This window comes from Xyrauchen texanus, chromosome 2 (genome assembly GCF_025860055.1).
Source record: "Xyrauchen texanus isolate HMW12.3.18 chromosome 2, RBS_HiC_50CHRs, whole genome shotgun sequence".
Taxonomy (NCBI): Eukaryota; Metazoa; Chordata; class Actinopteri; order Cypriniformes; family Catostomidae; genus Xyrauchen; species Xyrauchen texanus.
The window spans coordinates 21242041-21259062 of NC_068277.1; the positions used below are offsets into that span (position 1 = coordinate 21242041).

At 40.0% G+C, this 17022-nt stretch overlaps 1 protein-coding gene across 2 annotated transcripts in view; it reads left to right on the top strand.

The window, feature by feature from the left end:
* The first annotated feature begins 6254 nt into the window (after window positions 1-6254).
* LOC127656719 (RNA-binding protein FXR1-like) overlaps window positions 6255-17022 on the top strand; it is a 29596-nt gene continuing 18828 nt past the window's right edge. For both annotated transcript variants that reach the window (XM_052145198.1, XM_052145206.1), the window contains exons 1-4: window positions 6255-6857; window positions 11026-11078; window positions 13103-13196; window positions 13898-13969. In XM_052145198.1, coding sequence (XP_052001158.1) covers window positions 6720-6857; window positions 11026-11078; window positions 13103-13196; window positions 13898-13969 — 357 coding nt within the window. In that variant the 5' untranslated portion in view covers window positions 6255-6719. The remainder of the gene's footprint in view (window positions 6858-11025; window positions 11079-13102; window positions 13197-13897; window positions 13970-17022) is intronic.

Consider the following 17022-nt stretch of genomic DNA (forward strand, 5'->3'; position numbering starts at 1 on the left):
TTGGCCATATATATATATATATATATATATATATATATATATATATATATATATATATACACTTATGCCCCCTTTTAAGTACGGGCTCCACATCATTTACACAGCCGCCTGCATTCAGGCTGTTATAATGCCATAAATCACAAGCACTTCATTATAAATAAACTCCCTTCCAGGCCGGGTTCATAAGGAGTAATTCATACTATATGGCTATAGCTCATATATTCATTATGAGTGCTCTCCTCCTGGCCATCATGAGGATCACTCACTGCGGCATACACATGTCGGTCGCCATCCCATAAGACTGCGCCACCATGTTTCCTCTCTAGGAAGTTATGTCGTGTAGTGCGGCGTGATGGGATTCTGTTCCCCATATGCATTAGTAACGCAATGTCAAGTGGACTGAAATCGTAAGGGAACGTCTCGGTTACGTACGTAACCTCGGTTCCCTGAGACGAAGGGAACGAGACATTGCGAACGCTAGCCGCACCACAAGACTCAGAGTTCTTGAGGCACGAGCAATGCACTCCTTGTTCTCAGTCAGAAATTCTGAGGAAATGGTGTCTGTGCACCTGTTTTATAGCGGTCAGTTCGCGCCGAAACGAGCGGTCAGTTTCGCGCCAAAACAGGCTGGCTCAAACACCATAGCCAATATTAGAATATTGTCGTTATTGTAGAGAGGTTTCAAATAGGTTGTGTATGAAGGCACTCCCCATATGCGTTAGTAACGCAATGTCTCGTTCCCTTTGTCTCAGGGAACCGAGGTTACGTACGTAACAGAGACGTTCTGTAGTCTCTGTGAGAAGTGCGAAAAGATAAAAAAAATTAACCCCTGCCCCCATTAACACCGTAACTGCATCTGCCATCACTATTTCAAGTACACACTTAACTACAAATACACATTTTTCGATGGATAAAGACGATATACATTGACAAGGTTAACTGCAAGATATTCTAAAAACATAATCCACCCTCTTTAACTATATTTAAGAATTATACAACTGTAGAAACCCTCATAGCACTTAGTGCTGTGCTATGGGTTTGTGAGTCTGACTTGAAGAACGAACGACTCGAACCGAAGAGACGAACTAATCATTTCTCTTTCCGGTACTGACAGCATAGTCTCTATGGGACTGACAGGAAGAACGAAAGACTCGAACCCGGCCGAACCCAAACCCGAAGACTCGAGAGTCGAGACTTGAACTAATCATTTATCTTTCCGGATCCGGACCGGTATGCTGCATGTGCATGCAGTCAGTGAGTGCATTGGCTGCTGTGTCACACCACACGGCCCACACACAGACACTGACGAGTCGACATCGACAACTAAGTATTTTTAACGTTTTGAAGTTCGAACCCGATGACACAAGAGGCGGAGAAAAAGGAGGTGAGGTGAACTAACTGCAATAGCTTAAACTTAAGACCCAATTAATAAATTAACATTTCGGTTTCTTATAAATTGGCTTTGGCTGCATTACCCTATAGTTTATTTTTATTTATTTATTTCAAATTGAATCAACATTTTCGTAAGTAGACTACTTGATGTTTTGGGCTATTTAACATGACATTTAATTATATTCTGCTGAAATGAACGAAATGACTCGAAAAAAGATTCGTTCATTTTGCTGAACGAGACTCAAAGATCCGAGTCAGTAAAATGATCCGAACTTCCCACCACTATTGGACGACTCAGCAAGTGGAAATGACGTCACTCAGCCATAAAACTCAATACACTATTTTAAAACAAAAAACAAACATTTCTCCCATATTCTATACAGAATATGAACAGCATATGTGCAAAGAAACAAAAAAAAATACAATAGAAATAAATTCAAGCAGGATGACAAAGTTTGCTGGAAAGATCACAAAATTCAAAACACTATACAATTTTATAATGGGAGAAAATGAGTCAGTCACCTATTCAAAAACGAGGCTCTGTGTTTTCCCACTGGTCACAAATGTGACCGCTTACATATTTACTCATCCTGTGAGCATGATGTACACTCACTGAGCACTTTATTAGGAACAATATGGTCCTAATAAAGTGCCCAATGGGGTCTTCTGCTGTTGTAGCCCATCCACCTCAAGGTTCAATGTGTTGTGCATTCTGAGATGCTGTTCTGCTCACCACAATTGTACAGAGTGTTTATCTGATTTACCGTAGCCTTTCTGTCAGCTCGAACCAGTCTGGCCATTCTCCGTTGACCTCTCTCATTAACAAGGCATTTCTGTCCACAGAACTGCCACTCACTGGATGTTTTTTTTTGTTTTGGCACTATGACAAGGAGGAGGGCATGGCCGTCCTTTGGGCGCACTGCCATCCACCCAAAGGAGCAGCCGCAGCCGTCTGACTGGGGACGGAGGTCACTGCCAGCTGCCGAGAGCCGGAGGAACTGCTGCCATCCACCGAAGAAGGGGAAGAGTGGTTCCGTCCACCAGGTGCCGAAGGACTCGTTGCCATCCACCAGGGGAGGAGCGAGCTGGCGTCCGCCAAAGGGTGGAGGAGCGGTTGAGGACCGGGTGACAGTGTGTCTGGGAGCTCTCTCTCCTCTCTCTCTCACTCTCTCTCTCTGTGTCTCTGTTCACCCCTTCCCTCTCCCCATGCCTCCCCTTGTCTCTACCCCAGGTTCACAGGAGGCAGGTTGGACCGCGGCTGACGGAAAGGCCAGAAGGGCAACGTCTCCCTTCCGGGTGGCAAGGAGGAAGGCATGGCTGGGCTGTGATGATTCAGCGGGAGAGCAAGATAAATGGGAGCCGGAGATGCCAGTTCGAGAGAGAGAGAGATGCACGTGGATGTGCTGCATGTGTGTATATGTCCATTTATGTTTTGTCATTTTAAGTTATTTTATATCATAACATTTTACATTTACTGACCAGCCAACCCTTATACTGTTACAGGCAGCATTCTGAATAAACTCTAGAGATTGTTGTACGTGAAAATCCCAGGATTAGCAGTTACAGAAATACTCAAACCAGCCCGTCTTGCACCAACAATCATGCCACGGTTGAAATCACTGAGATTTCCCTATTCAGATGGTTAATGTGAATATTAACTGAAACTTTTGAACCATATCTGCATAATTTTATCATTTAATCACTGCTACCACACGATTGGCTGATTAGATAATAGCATGTAGGTGTAGAGGTGTTCCTAACATAGTGCTCATTGAGTGTATGAGCAAGAGCAATCTTAGTAATAAATCTATAATAGGCTCTTTTAAATGTATATGTACAAAATATGGTTGTAAGTGTATTATGTGGCTTCCTTTTATGGAGCTTTGATACAGACATCATCTTTCAGAGGAACACAGCAGAATTAAAGGGCTCTGGTCATGTGACTTTTTGCAAGACTCATGTAAATATGTTCAAATGAAATAAAAACAATCGGCACTATGATTTGTAATTGACAACTCTGTGTAAAATACATAAACAACTTTTTTTGGCCCTTCACATTTCAAACTTAATTTTGGTCACAACTGTACCTGGTGGAATTAAATGGGTTGTGGCTTTTTTTAACATAAGGCTTTTTGAAATCCCTTAAAAAAAAGGACTATGGCAGTGCCATAGGTCAATAATAATACTGGTAGACCTAATGTCATGGTATTCAGATAATACCATTTATCTACTGTTTGATAACCATTTCCTTATACAATTGTCTGGTACTTTTTACTGGGTTGGCTATATATATATATATATATACAGTATATATATATGTACAATGCAGCATACAAACCGAGTACATCGTTTTAGATTAGTCTTTAAAATGATTTTAATCATTAAAATTATTTCACAACCATTGTGCCTAATGCACCAAAGCCTTCACAAAGAAAGCAGTGTGTTTTTTAATTTGATACTTTATGATCAGAGGTAGGAATGTGTTTCAGTCACAATGCGCATTATGTAGTTTAGAGACGATTTAGAGACATTTAGAATGTTACAACTGGCTATTACTTTTGAAATGAACGTTGCATTCTTACATTTTTCTGTTTGTCCAAGAAACCCCTTGTGGCAATGCAGGTCTTTGTCATTTAGAAGCTGCTATAGTTTGTCTGTGGTTCAGGTGGTTGAGCGTGTTGGCCACTAATCGCAGGGTTGGCGGTTTGATTCCTGGCCCACACAACTCCACATGCTGAAGTGTCCTTGGGCAAGACACTGAACCCCAAGTTGCTTCCAATGTCAGGCTAGCGCCTTGCATGGCAGCTCTGCCATCATTGGTGTGTGAATGGGTGAATGAGACACAGTGTAAAGCACTTTGAATTCTGCTAAGGTTAAAAAGGCACTGTATGTCCAGATAATTTACCATGTATAGTTTAGGACTTTTGAGGAGTCTATTTCTCAAACTAGAGACTGATTTACTTGTATTTTTGTTGTACATCTGGGTTTTCAACTTCCCCCTATATCCTGAATAGAGATTTTTTTTGCAAAACAATAATGCATGGAATAGCCTTATTAGAATAAAATGATAGGCTTTAGAAGAAAATAAAATTTCAAGAGAAATGGGTTTCTTCTTGCCTATTTTTAAAACCACAATTTGACCTGCATGTGTAAAGCAACTCAATACCTCAGCAAATGGGAAAATATCCCCACTGTGTTGTGAATTCGCAACCATTTTCAATTGTTTTAATAAGAAGACAATTTTCTTGAGTAACAAATTAGCACTTGTGATAAGGAGGAGGGTGGGGGCGGGCTGTGACAATGCACGCTCGGCCCCCAATCGGGCTAATCAGGAGATGAGAGTAATAAGTGCAGCAGAATGCGTCAGTTCGAGAGAGAGAAAGAGAGCCACATGCAGCTGCAGTGTGTGCGTTTGTGTTCCGTATATTTTTGTTTAGGTTTTCATTAAACCATTATTTTGATGGTTCAGCCAGCTCCCGCTCCTCCTTTCCCATGTTAACCTTGTTACATCACTTTAGAATGTTTTTGTAAGGAATAGATGACACAGTATATGTTTTCAATCACGTAAATATATTTTTTTATAAATACAACTTAATTACAACTTATTTCAAACTGTAATAATAATTTGTAATTAATGATTTTGGCAGTATTTTTGATCTGCAAGGTTTCGTGGCCCATCAACTTTGAAAATAAATGTTTATATATGCTTAAACATGTGGGCCCAACAGCTTATCAAGGCCCCTCAACAGGTCCCATTGACTATGAGGGCCCCCAGCCATCATATAAGAACCTTTTGCCTTCCTGTTTCTAAATAAAAAATTTTAGCAACTCTTTAAACATATACTGCCACATGTATCATATCTGATACTTGACTTTCTGAAGCCTCTACATCATTACGATGTAATAGATGTCTTCTGTCTCCTGGTGAAAGTTTTCATGCTGTACTAGAAGCAGAAGACCTTGTTATATCATTTTCCAAAATAGCTATCTTCATGTTTTGATGCTCTCATCTTTTTGATGTGAAATCTTTGCTGATTTTGATCAAGTAAAATTAACAATAACGTTTAACATTTTTTTTTTTTTTTTTTTTTTACGTTGGAATAAGATTGGTAGCCAAGCTGTAGGGTTGTTATTCCAAACAGAATTTCCCCAAAAATTATTACACTATTTTTTAAACTACACTGTTTTCAGCTTTAAGAATAGTGGCTATTCAGCGAACGTGTTTCGGTTGATCAGTTTCTTTACCACATCCGTGCTGTGTTTTTAAATTAAAAGATAATTGGACCGGTGGGCCCTAAAATAAAATTGGCCCTTGCTAGTCATAATCCGCCCCTGACAATAACGTAGGCTACGTAGCAGGGAGGCAGCTGACCAAATTGCTCTACGCAGAGTTCCAGGTGGACGGGTTAGGGGTTCGCGTGATATGAGCGTGAAGCCATCGTCTGTTTTCCGCAAATGCTTTCGGGTCCTTGAATATTGTATAACGTGCGAGTAAGGGCAGCCGGTGGACTTTCTAGTGTAAGATGGTGACCCACTAGGGAGGTGCCCTACGCAGTCTGCGTAGGATGCGTGTAGGGAGCGGCGGTACTGATACGTAGCATTTTTGTGAATCAGTCTCGGAAAAAAAAATAAACCAGAGTGCAACCCAAATTTAGCAACACAACTAACAACACCAGAGAACCAGAAGACGCGTGCACTGGCTCCGCGTCGACCGGCCCTCGACAGTTCCACCAGTCATAGCACACGGCTGCGCTTGATTGTCAGGTCAATAGACCATTCACGATATAGAATGCCATGATGGGCGGGGCGTAGAGTGGAGAGGGGTGGTGATTTTGGGGTCATTCACAGTCTTGCTTCTCCACTCTCACGGCGTGTGTTCGAGGGGAAGGGTGAAATATCACAGCACTACAGTCTTTATAAAGAAGAAACGTCCTTATCAAAAGAGTTCCGAGAAGCGCCAGAAAGGGTCCTCGAATAGACCATCACGAAATAATTAAACATATGCAGTAACCGTGAGTTTTAAGTGTCGGTGACCGTAGATTAGCGGCGGCGCTAGCTGTTATTGTGCTAACACCTCGTTTACATTCACCGTCATCAGGCAGCACTAGCCTGTACTCCCCAGATCCAGCCGATCCGTTTCACATTCGCTACTGACGGGACTCCTGCGAGCTCTCGCACTCCAGGCAACCATTATTGAGGTCACCCGCCCAGCTGGAGAGGGTGTCGGAGCTAAGACCGTTCCTGTGGCTCCCGTGGCCTCTTGTCACCTTTGCCCCCCTCTCTCATCCGAAACACTGGACACACACAAGCGGCCGGAGAACGGCGAGATGCCTGTGAAGCTGGGGGTGGTTCCGGACTCTCATGCTGTCGGAGCGCCCAAAGAGAGGCACAGTCGTGGGGACGCCCCGACGAGCATGGACGGACTGGCGGTGGAGGTGCGCGGCTCTAACGGGGCCTTCTACAAGGTAACTTTTAAAACCAAGATGGAATAAAAAGCCACATGCACTTGAGAGTGGTCCAGATTAGGCATGCATCTCCAGCTCAGGTCGGTTTAAGTGTGATGCAAAACTGATCTCAGTCTGCTGAGAGTAGTGTCACTTTCAAAGAGGCCCGAGACGGAAGGGCGCTTTGGATCGGTGGTACCGAGTCTGGTGTTTTGGGGTAGTGTCGATCCTGGTCGTAGTTGCTGTTTAAAGCCATGTTTGGGTCTATTTAATGTATTTATTATCAGGTAAGCCAGAGAACCATTGATTCCTGTTAGCAGGTTAGCTAAGGGAGGTCTGTAGGGAAGAAACCAGTGGCACATGTCTACAAGACAGGACTCAAGGCCCTGTACTTGTATTTTTGAAGCTTATGAAAGACGTCAGGGTTATATTGTGTGTGATGTCTGGCATATCAGCTAGCCATGCTTCTGTTTTCACGTGGCTGTTCTCTTTGTTTGGTCAGCTCGAGTTCAGGTTAGACCGTGGGGAACACCTCAGTCTGTCTTTTTAGATTAGAAAACATGATGCTTCTGTGTTAGATTAATAGATATGCTGTTTGGACCCATGACTCATTTCTTTGTCCTTTTAAGAACCGGTGTTGCTAATCAAGGTCCTAATTGATATGAGCCTTCAATTGGCTTTTAGGGTCACCCTCCAGCAATAACAAAGCCATTGTCCAAATGCAACAGCTATGTCACATAACTGTACCACACAGTCACTAACATGTGTACCCATTTGGTTAAACAAGTAACAAGTTTTAAATGATTTTATTCAAATGCTCTAGAAGGGCGAACCACTTTATAAAGGATTCATCTTAGTCAGTGTTTGGCTTTGTGATATAGCCTAAAAAATGTTGTGTACCTTTTGGCATATTATGTCATGGGTTGTGATTTCTTATGTTGTTGTGGTGTACTTTTTTGCTGTGAGGTGACAGTGACGGCTGTGTCGAGCTGTAAAACTCTGAGGGGCAAAAGCAGGTGGGAGATGAACAGGTGATCTATTTCCTGACACTCCGCAACCCCCACCAATACTATTACTACCTCCTCTCTGTCCTTATCTTTTGCTCTCTTTTCACTTTTCTTCCATAGCTTTTATGTTGCAGTGTACATGTAAAAGATTAATTCTTACCAATTTAGTCTCATAATTTCACGCCTTTCCATTATACCTCTGTTTTTAAAGTTCTTTCAGTTTATTTGCTTCTAGCATTGTCACACATGTTACTCTAGATATTTAAGCTCTTGTTGCCTGCTGGAAGTGTAGCAACATTTGCTTTAATTCCCACATTTCTTTTCCTTTCACACTACATGTGGAGTATTGAGGTGCTACCAAGTAGTGTAACTGAATGTTCCTAAATTATTGATTTGTAACTGGTTATGTTTATAGGAATATGTATACTTCCATCTCTGGTTTTCACACTCATGCATGCAGCTGAAGGCAAATTTATTTTTCAGTTGTTTACATGGGAGTGTTTGATACTATAAACCCACTGCAGGTATGTTCTCAGAATGGCCATTAAAAAGGATTGTTCACACAAGAATGAAAATGCTGATTTATTCGCCCTCACTTGCTTTCAGCCATACAAAGATTTATAGAAGAATATCTCAGCTCTGTGACTTAAGTTTCAAAAAGCACATAAAGGCAGCAGTAAAGTAATCCATATGACTCCAGTTGTTTAATCAATGTTTTCTTAAGCTTTCTAATCAGTTTTGGTTGAGAACAGAACAAAATTGAACTTTTTCACTATAAACCTTGACATCTGCAGTCTCCTTGGCGATCATTATTTCAAGCTTGATTGCAAGTTCGATTTAAGCTTGATGCCTTGAAATCATGACTGTGACCTTTTTGGAACTTAAAAGTTTTGGTCACCATTCCCTTGCATTATATGGACCTACAGAGCGGAGACATTCTTCTTAAAATGTTAATTTGTGTTCTGCCATAGAATGAAAGTCAAACACATCTGGGATGGCATGAGGGTGAGTAAATTATGAGAACTTTTATTTGTTGGTGAGAGATCCCTTTAAGTTTCAGTTACACAACAAGGCATTAAAAAAATTCTATACCGAATTTTGTGATGTTATGTGAATTAAACAATCTGGCTCAAGAGTATGACAGTTTTCAATAGGTTCTCGTTCTTAAAATCAACCTCACTTCCAAGTGGAAAATGAAATGAAGGAACCTCACTTCAGCCTAGGGATGCACCGATCTGATACCTTGATCGGTATTGGCTCCGATACTGAAGCTTTTAGACGGATCAGGTATTGGTCCGACAAGCCCGATCCAAATCCGATACTGAGTGTTGTTCATGTTCGTTACTGTCAAGCTCCAAAAATGACATGAAAGAACCATAAAAACACCATTAGAACAGTTCATATGACTTGTGTATTTTATTCAAAGCCACTTGAAGACGTGCGATCGCTCTGTGAATCACAAGTAAATATGTAATATGCGCAGCGCCAGCGCGTTCGTGAATGACGCTGCTCTCTTTGCACACACACTCGTGGCTATTTTTAGCCTTGACAGCAGTGAGCAATATTTGAGCGCTAACAAAAGAACAGCATCTCAGATGTAGATGCTCAACAGTTCTGTTCACTTAAAATATGCATTTAGAACGGCACCTGAGGTGCATTTTACGAATATGTTTGAATAAGAGTTTGAATAAGAAGCTAATTCAAGTACTGTGAACAAACAGACACATACAGGACTTCCTGGAGAGTTTAGAATGAAAAAATTTAATCGTGAGTTTAAAAAGTGCACAACTTAAATATATTACTTTTTAAATTTAAGTAAATAATAATATTAATAACAATGTATTATTATTGTCATCATTAGTATTTGTTTACAAATTATAACAATATTTAAGTTGAATGGGTTCCAAAAAATAACCGCGTGAAAGAAAATTGGACTGACGACTAACAACTAAATTGAACATAGAAGAGATCTGAATCATTTAAAGTCCAGATGCAAGTTGAAAAAACAATTTCTTTTAAAAAAATAAAACACTGGTTTCTTTTCTACTGAAGACTTGAAGACTGGAATTACTGTTAATTTATTGTATGCTAGTTAATAATAAAGATTTTCTTAATAAGCTTTACATTTATATTGAAATGATGTGTAGTTAGAGGTTTGTGTTTCTTTACATATTAAAGAGTTCTTCCAATTAGTTCCACACAAAAATGTAAATATACTCTAAACTGCAAAAAAACAACACCGGTATTGGCAGATACTGAGATTTCTGATATCGGAATTGGAGCTGAAGAGAAAGTGGTATCAGTGCATTCTTTAGCCACATGGAAAGCAATCTATGGAGGAAGCAATTTGAGACCTCCCATGGTCAGGGATCTATGTCACTGAGCATCATCTGCCACTCAGCTTGTTGAGTCCTGCCCTTTGATAATGTCACATTCTCACAACTGCCATGCTAACATAATCAGAGGAAAATGTAAATTTACTGTGTAGTAAGTTGGAATGGTGTTAAAGACGATGTTAAAAGGTGAGCCAGATTGTTGATCCTAAAAAGCTCTTTTGCCAACTTCTAAAAGGAATTAATGTATCTTGTGACTAAATAAGCCTGCAGATCCACCAAGTCAGACATATGCTAGTTTTCCAGGGAGCAGCCATGCAAGTTACACACTGGAATTAATTTTATCTAATTTTCTCTCTTTTTCTCATCTCAGTTTCTCTGTCCCATATTAGGCAATGTCTGTAAGTAGCTAAGATCACTCACTATAAAGTGGCTGGCAACTGGGGTAATAGTTTTAATGGTGGCTCTGATAGATTTGTGTAGGGAGGAGGAATGATTGATGAGGAACAGATTTTGAGGAGGGGTCTTTGGTGCCTCCCAACCCCTCCAATTACATCTCGCTATCACATGCTACACCTGTGACGTACTTGTGACCATATTTGTGGCACGTACAGCCGTTACATATGCGTGATGTGTGCGAGAACTTGCTGGACTGGCTTAGAACTTTAAGAATGAACATTTCCGTTCTCTCATTAGGGAAAGTGTCATGAATGTGTAGCTGCGTTTTGGATCACAATGTGTCTCTTGACACGTTCTGTAAACACATTATGTTGGCTACATTAACAACAGATGCTCATTTAGCATAATTGTTTTCCTTGGAACTGAACATGTTTTCTCTTTCTTTTTTAGGGTTTTATCAAAGATGTACATGAAGACTCACTCACAATAGTCTTTGAAAACAAGTAAGTTTTCTGAGCATTTCCTGTCCATGTTCTTTCTTAATCCCTCTCTGTCTGACTAAGAATAGTGACTTTTACGTCTCTAAAAGCAATAAAATTATCTGTTTGTGCTCGTCACCTTGCATTCAATCAGCTTGTTTTCTTTTAGACTGAACTGATTGATCACTTCCCTCACTCTTTTGCTCTCGCCCATCTCGGCACCTGTGCAAGCTCTCCCAAGCAGCTGTTTGTCCTGCCCTTTTATGGTTCTCCTTTTTCATAAATCCTGTACCTCCCCTCCAGTTTTTTTATAACTTTCTCTCCCTCCTTCAATCCCTGTTTTGAGCCGAGGGAGGTCTGTAAATAGCCCAATGAGGAATGCAGCAAGGTTAGTGTGGGACAGTCGCCCTGCCATTCTTGGGATGGTTCTGCTGACCCACTGACAATTGTTCAATACAAGCTAAGCTCAATCAACAGTATTTGTGGCATAATGTTGATTGGCACAAAAAATGATTTTGAGTTTCCCCTCCTTTAAAAACATAAAGAAGCAAAAATCGAGGTTACAGTGTGGCACTTACAATGGAAGTAAACTTTAAAATACTAAATTTTTCAAAAGTTTACCCACAAGACGTAAACAATGTATGCGTGTTAACATGATTTTAGTGTGATAAAATCACTCGTTAACCTTTTCTGTGTAAAGTTGTAGCAAATTTTATAAACCGTGTTGGCATGACTATGTAATGTTAATAACCCCTAAAATGACTGTAAAAGATATAATTTAAACAACTCTACAGTTTAAATAATACATGAGTTTTCACAAGAGTTAATGCAAGTTATTTTATAAGCTTCACATTTCTGCCTTTTTTAAACCCTCTAAAAATTGGCCCCATTAATTTCCATTGTAAGTGCCACTGTGACCTCGATGATTGCTTGTTTTAAAGAAAAGGAGGGATGAGACAAAATGATTTTTTGTGGTAATTAACATTATGGCACTTGTTGATTGAGCTTAACTTGTATTCAACCCGGAATATTATTTTAATGGATTTGTGTATAATAAATCCTTGCAAATACTTTGAGCAGCAGTTGATATGGTCAAACATATTAAGAAACTTCGAGATTTAACTAAAGTTTTTAGCAAAGTGAAAACTATTATGTGTTAAAAAAAAAAAAAAAGGAATACATAAATTAATAAATAAATTAATGCCAAATGTATTGCCTTCATCAGCAAAAGAAAAAAAGAAAAAGGACACTACATCTTCTGGCACATTCACAGTCAATTCGGGATGGACTTCAAAGACACCCTAATCATTCATCTTACATTTAAAATCATTATCCTTTAGTTATAAGCATTGCCCACCAACATCTACTCGGTTTGCTCAATTAATACATTACTTGTTTTACTCATAGATAACTTATATTGGTATTGTATTCATACTGTATAGCCAGAGGGGATCCTGGTTTCTCCATTAACTAACATCTTATGGATTTTAAAGGTTTCTTGCCACAATCGCATTTGGCTTGCGCATTCGGGGCTCAAAGACACATCATTTTTAAAGCGTGAGTTTCAATCAGGTTTTCATTTAAACTCTCAATGAGGACTTTTAAACAGTAAAGACATTCCAGCATAATTTTCTGTAAAGCTGCTTTTGAAATGATGCGTCATGCGTGTTGTAAATAGCACTATACAAATAATAATGACTTGACTATTATATTTAGCCCTCTATTTAATTTAAGAATGACTCATTCAAACTGTGTTTGAGCATATATTTCTCAAAGGAATTAATTTGAGTCACAGTAAGTACTAATATCCCGATGTTGGCACCTCACACACGCTCCTCTAGAGCGATTTGAATGTATTGACAGTGACATCCGTCAGTCCTGCTGAGAGAAATGTATTTTGTTTGCTACTCTCTGCCTTGGGTGTGTTAGTCCAACAGACTAAAGAAAGTCAAGGATTTGTTGACAAACTTGTGACTAGTTATATCCCTAGTTGTTTGAAAGCTAACTGACGGCTCCGTTTGTGTATGTGTGTGGCTTCTTTCCCAAAGCTGGCAACCGGAGAGACAGCTGCCGTTCAGTGACGTGAGGTTGCCGCCCCCACCCGATTACCAAAAGGACATTTGTGAGGGAGATGAGGTGGAGGTAGGGGCATATGCACCTCTGAAATACCCAGAACACACCTGAAATCATCACCCCTGAAAACTCCAACATCACATCTAAATCTTCATCCATGAAAATGCCTCAAATTGCCTCTTTGAAGTGCTTTAAAAACATCTACAATTTAAAATACTCATCATCTTACATTACTACGTTGCTTAATGTGTTGTTGTACATTAAACTGGTCCCTCTTTAAAGACATGGGGCATTTGCTTTTATACTTGAATAATTAGAACATGATTTTATCCATATTTAATTGGGTTTTGAAAAATTAGCTAAGAAATTATTAGATAATATAATTTTTCTTTATGTATTTTTTTTTTCATCCATAGAACTCCGTAGTGTTCATTTCAGAGGTCATTTCGGATGAGATTTATTATTTTTTTTTTGCATCAAGTTAGTACATTTTGATAAGATGAAAACCAGAATTTTGTTATGTAGAATAGCATGGACTGATTGTCAGTTTTGAACATCATGTCATTAAGAGTGGTGCCTTTTCATTTCATTGCCTATACAATGTTGTTTATTTAGCCTATAACCGTGCAACTTTCATAGTTACAAACATACCTGACTGATTATGCTTTCTTGTACACAAACACAGCTGGCCATTTCTTCCAGTACTCTTCTCACACACACACACACACACATCTGCGCTAAAGCTCGCTGACCTGGTCTTTCTCCTGCAGGTTTACTCCAGAGCCAATGAGCAGGAGCCATGCGGCTGGTGGCTGGCGAGGGTGCGGATGATGAAGGGAGAGGTGAGTCAGGGCCAGGTGTACGAGGGGACCGACTCGTGTTTGGTCGGATGTGGGTTACATTTTAAGAATTCTCTTTCATTATTCATTCCGTCGGCCTCCAGTCCAAAGAGAATATATGAATATTGATGGTGGAGGTTTCTGGTCTTTTAGGTACTCGCCGCTCCAGTAGGCCATTAACACACACATCTGCAGCACTGACCCAGTTACCCATAAACATTGGAGATATCTCATTTATAGTATCAGACTGAACCCCCTGCTCATTCAGTTTTAGGTGATCAGCTATCAGATATGCATTCTGTATACAAGAGAACCAACAACATGTAATACAGGTCTATCGAATCCATTTCCACTAGTTGGAACCCACACAGTACTAAGGTGAATTTCACAAACATGTCGGGGTCATTTTCAACACAAAATTAGAATATAGAAATGTAAATTATTTATTTATATATATACATACACACACACTCACTGAGCATTTAATTAGGAACCCCTGCACCCCGACTTATTCATGCGATTTATCTAATCAGCCAATCGTGTGTCAGCAGTGCGTAAAATCAGTGAGATATTGGTCAGGAGCTTCATTTAATGTTCACATCAACTATCAGAATGGGGAAAAAATTTGATCTCAGTGATTTTGACAGTGGCATGATTGTTGGTGCCAGACAGGCTGGTTTGAGTGTATCTGTAACTGCTGATCTCCTGGGAATCAAATTTTCAAATAATTACTGTATTACAGCAATGTTATAAAATTATCACAATGCAAAAACAACAAACACAATTTGGGTAAAATGGAGTCTGGGCATGTTTTAAAGAGATTTGCCCATTATTTTAGGTCTCAAGTTTTGGTATGGAAAACATTTCCATAGCAAAACAATAGTTCTGAAAATGTTTTAACTGTTTATTAGACAAACTACACTTGCTAATGCCACCTACTTCTTAGGGCTTGTGTCTGCTGTCCAGAGTTTGCTGACACATGGTCCTGGACTTCTGGTCAAACATGCCTCAACACAGTTTGGCTAATCAGGTTAAGAGCACATGCATTGATGGGAAGACCTCTCATAGTGCTACATGAAGATCAGGGGATCTCTCTCTCTCTCTCTGGGGCAGTTGATTAATAGGACAAATTTAGACTTGACTTTTGACTAGATTCTAGGTCAGTGAGTGTAGTCGCGTGTTACCGCTGATGTGGGCATGTGGCTGTTGTTTTATTATGGGGTTTGTTTTTAGTTAGGAGGGACTGGAGCCAGATTCTCTTCAAATTGATTTTCTTCCCCTAGCTTTGACTGTATTCCAGGCAGTAGTAATATGCTGGCTCATTTCAATGCTTCTGCCAGAAAGATGGTTTCAGTCTTGCTCTGAGCATGTGCTGTGCTAACACTTCATCACAGTGACTAATTACTGTCATTTTGAGCTGGTGGTCTAGCTCAATAAAAAATATTTTGATTAGCTTCCGTCTTTTGACTGGATCTTTGAAGCAGTGAAGCTTTGAAAGAAGCCATTATGATATTGTGTCATACTTGTGACAAGCAAGAACTACAAAACAAGTGTACATCTTGTGATGCTTTACAGGATTTCTTAATTTTATATCACCAGCAAAACCATAATGAATATATTGTGAACATTGAATATACATTGTATTCAGAACCCTTCATGTTTTTCACATTTTGTTGTTGTAGCCTAATGCTAAAATGCTTTTCACCTCAATCTACACTCTGTACTTCATGACACAGCTAAAATTATTTTTGATAACTTTGCAAATTTTTTAAAATGACAAAACTGAAATATCACGTTGACATGTATTCAGATCTACTCAGAAGCACCTTTGGCAGTGATTACAGCCTCAAGTCCTTTTGGATATGATGCAACAAGCTTTGCACACCTGGATTTGATGATTGTCGGCTATTCTTCTCTGCAGATCCTCTCAAGCTCTGTCAGGTTGGATGGGGATCGTCAGTGGACTGCCATTTTCAGGTCTCTCCAGAGATGTTCGATTGAGTTCAAGTCCGGGCTTTGACTGGGCCACTCAAGGATATTCACAGAGTTGTCCCTAACCCACTCTTGCCTGTTGTCTTTGCTGTGTGCTTAGGGTCATTGTCCTGTTGGAAGGTGAATCTTCGGTCCAGTGTGAGGTCCTGAGCACTTCAGACCAGATTTTCATTAATATCTCTGTATTTTGCTGCATTCAGCTTTCCTTCAACCCTGACCAGTCCCCCAATCCCTGTTGCTGAAAAACACCCCCTCATCATGATGCTACCACCATCATGCTTCACTGATTTGATAGTATTGTGCAGGTGATGAGCGGTGCCTGGTTTCCTCCAGACATCATGCTTGGAATTGAGGCCAAAACAGTTCAATCTTTGTTTCATTAGACCAGAGAATCTTATTTCTCACGGTCTGAGAGTCCTTTAGGTGCTTTTTTGATTTCTTGCAGTCTGAGAGTCTTTAGGTGCTTTTTTGATTTCTTGCACTGAGAGGATGCTTCCATCTAGCAACTCTACCATAAAGCCCAGATTGGTGGTGTGTTGCTGTGATGGTTTTCTTCAAGTTTCTCTCATCTCCACACATGATCTCTGGTACTCAACCAGAGTGACCATCAGGTTCTTGGTCAACTCTCTTACTAAGGCCCTTCTCCCATGATTGGTCAGTTTGGAACAGTCCTGGTTGTTAAGTTCCATTTGAGAATTATGAAGGCCACTATGCTCTTGGGAACCTTCAATGCAGCCAAAAAACTTTTGCGGGGCCGGTTTGTGATTATACACACGCGGTCCATTATCAGGCTAATTAAGCCTCCGAGAGGGATAAAGGCCAATGGCAGACGGTGGTGCGACGAGAGAGAGAGCGTTTACGGACATGTCCGTCGTGTGTTTGTGTCTTCGGTTTAAGTTTCTAATTAAAATATAATTTATATTGCCAAGCCGGTTCTCACCTCCTCCTTGCCATCGAACTGCGTTACAGAGATATTTCAGTTTTTTTCTTTTTAATACAATTGCAAAGTTATTAAAAATCACATTTGTGCACTTTCTTTTTTATTATTTTTTTATAAAATGATG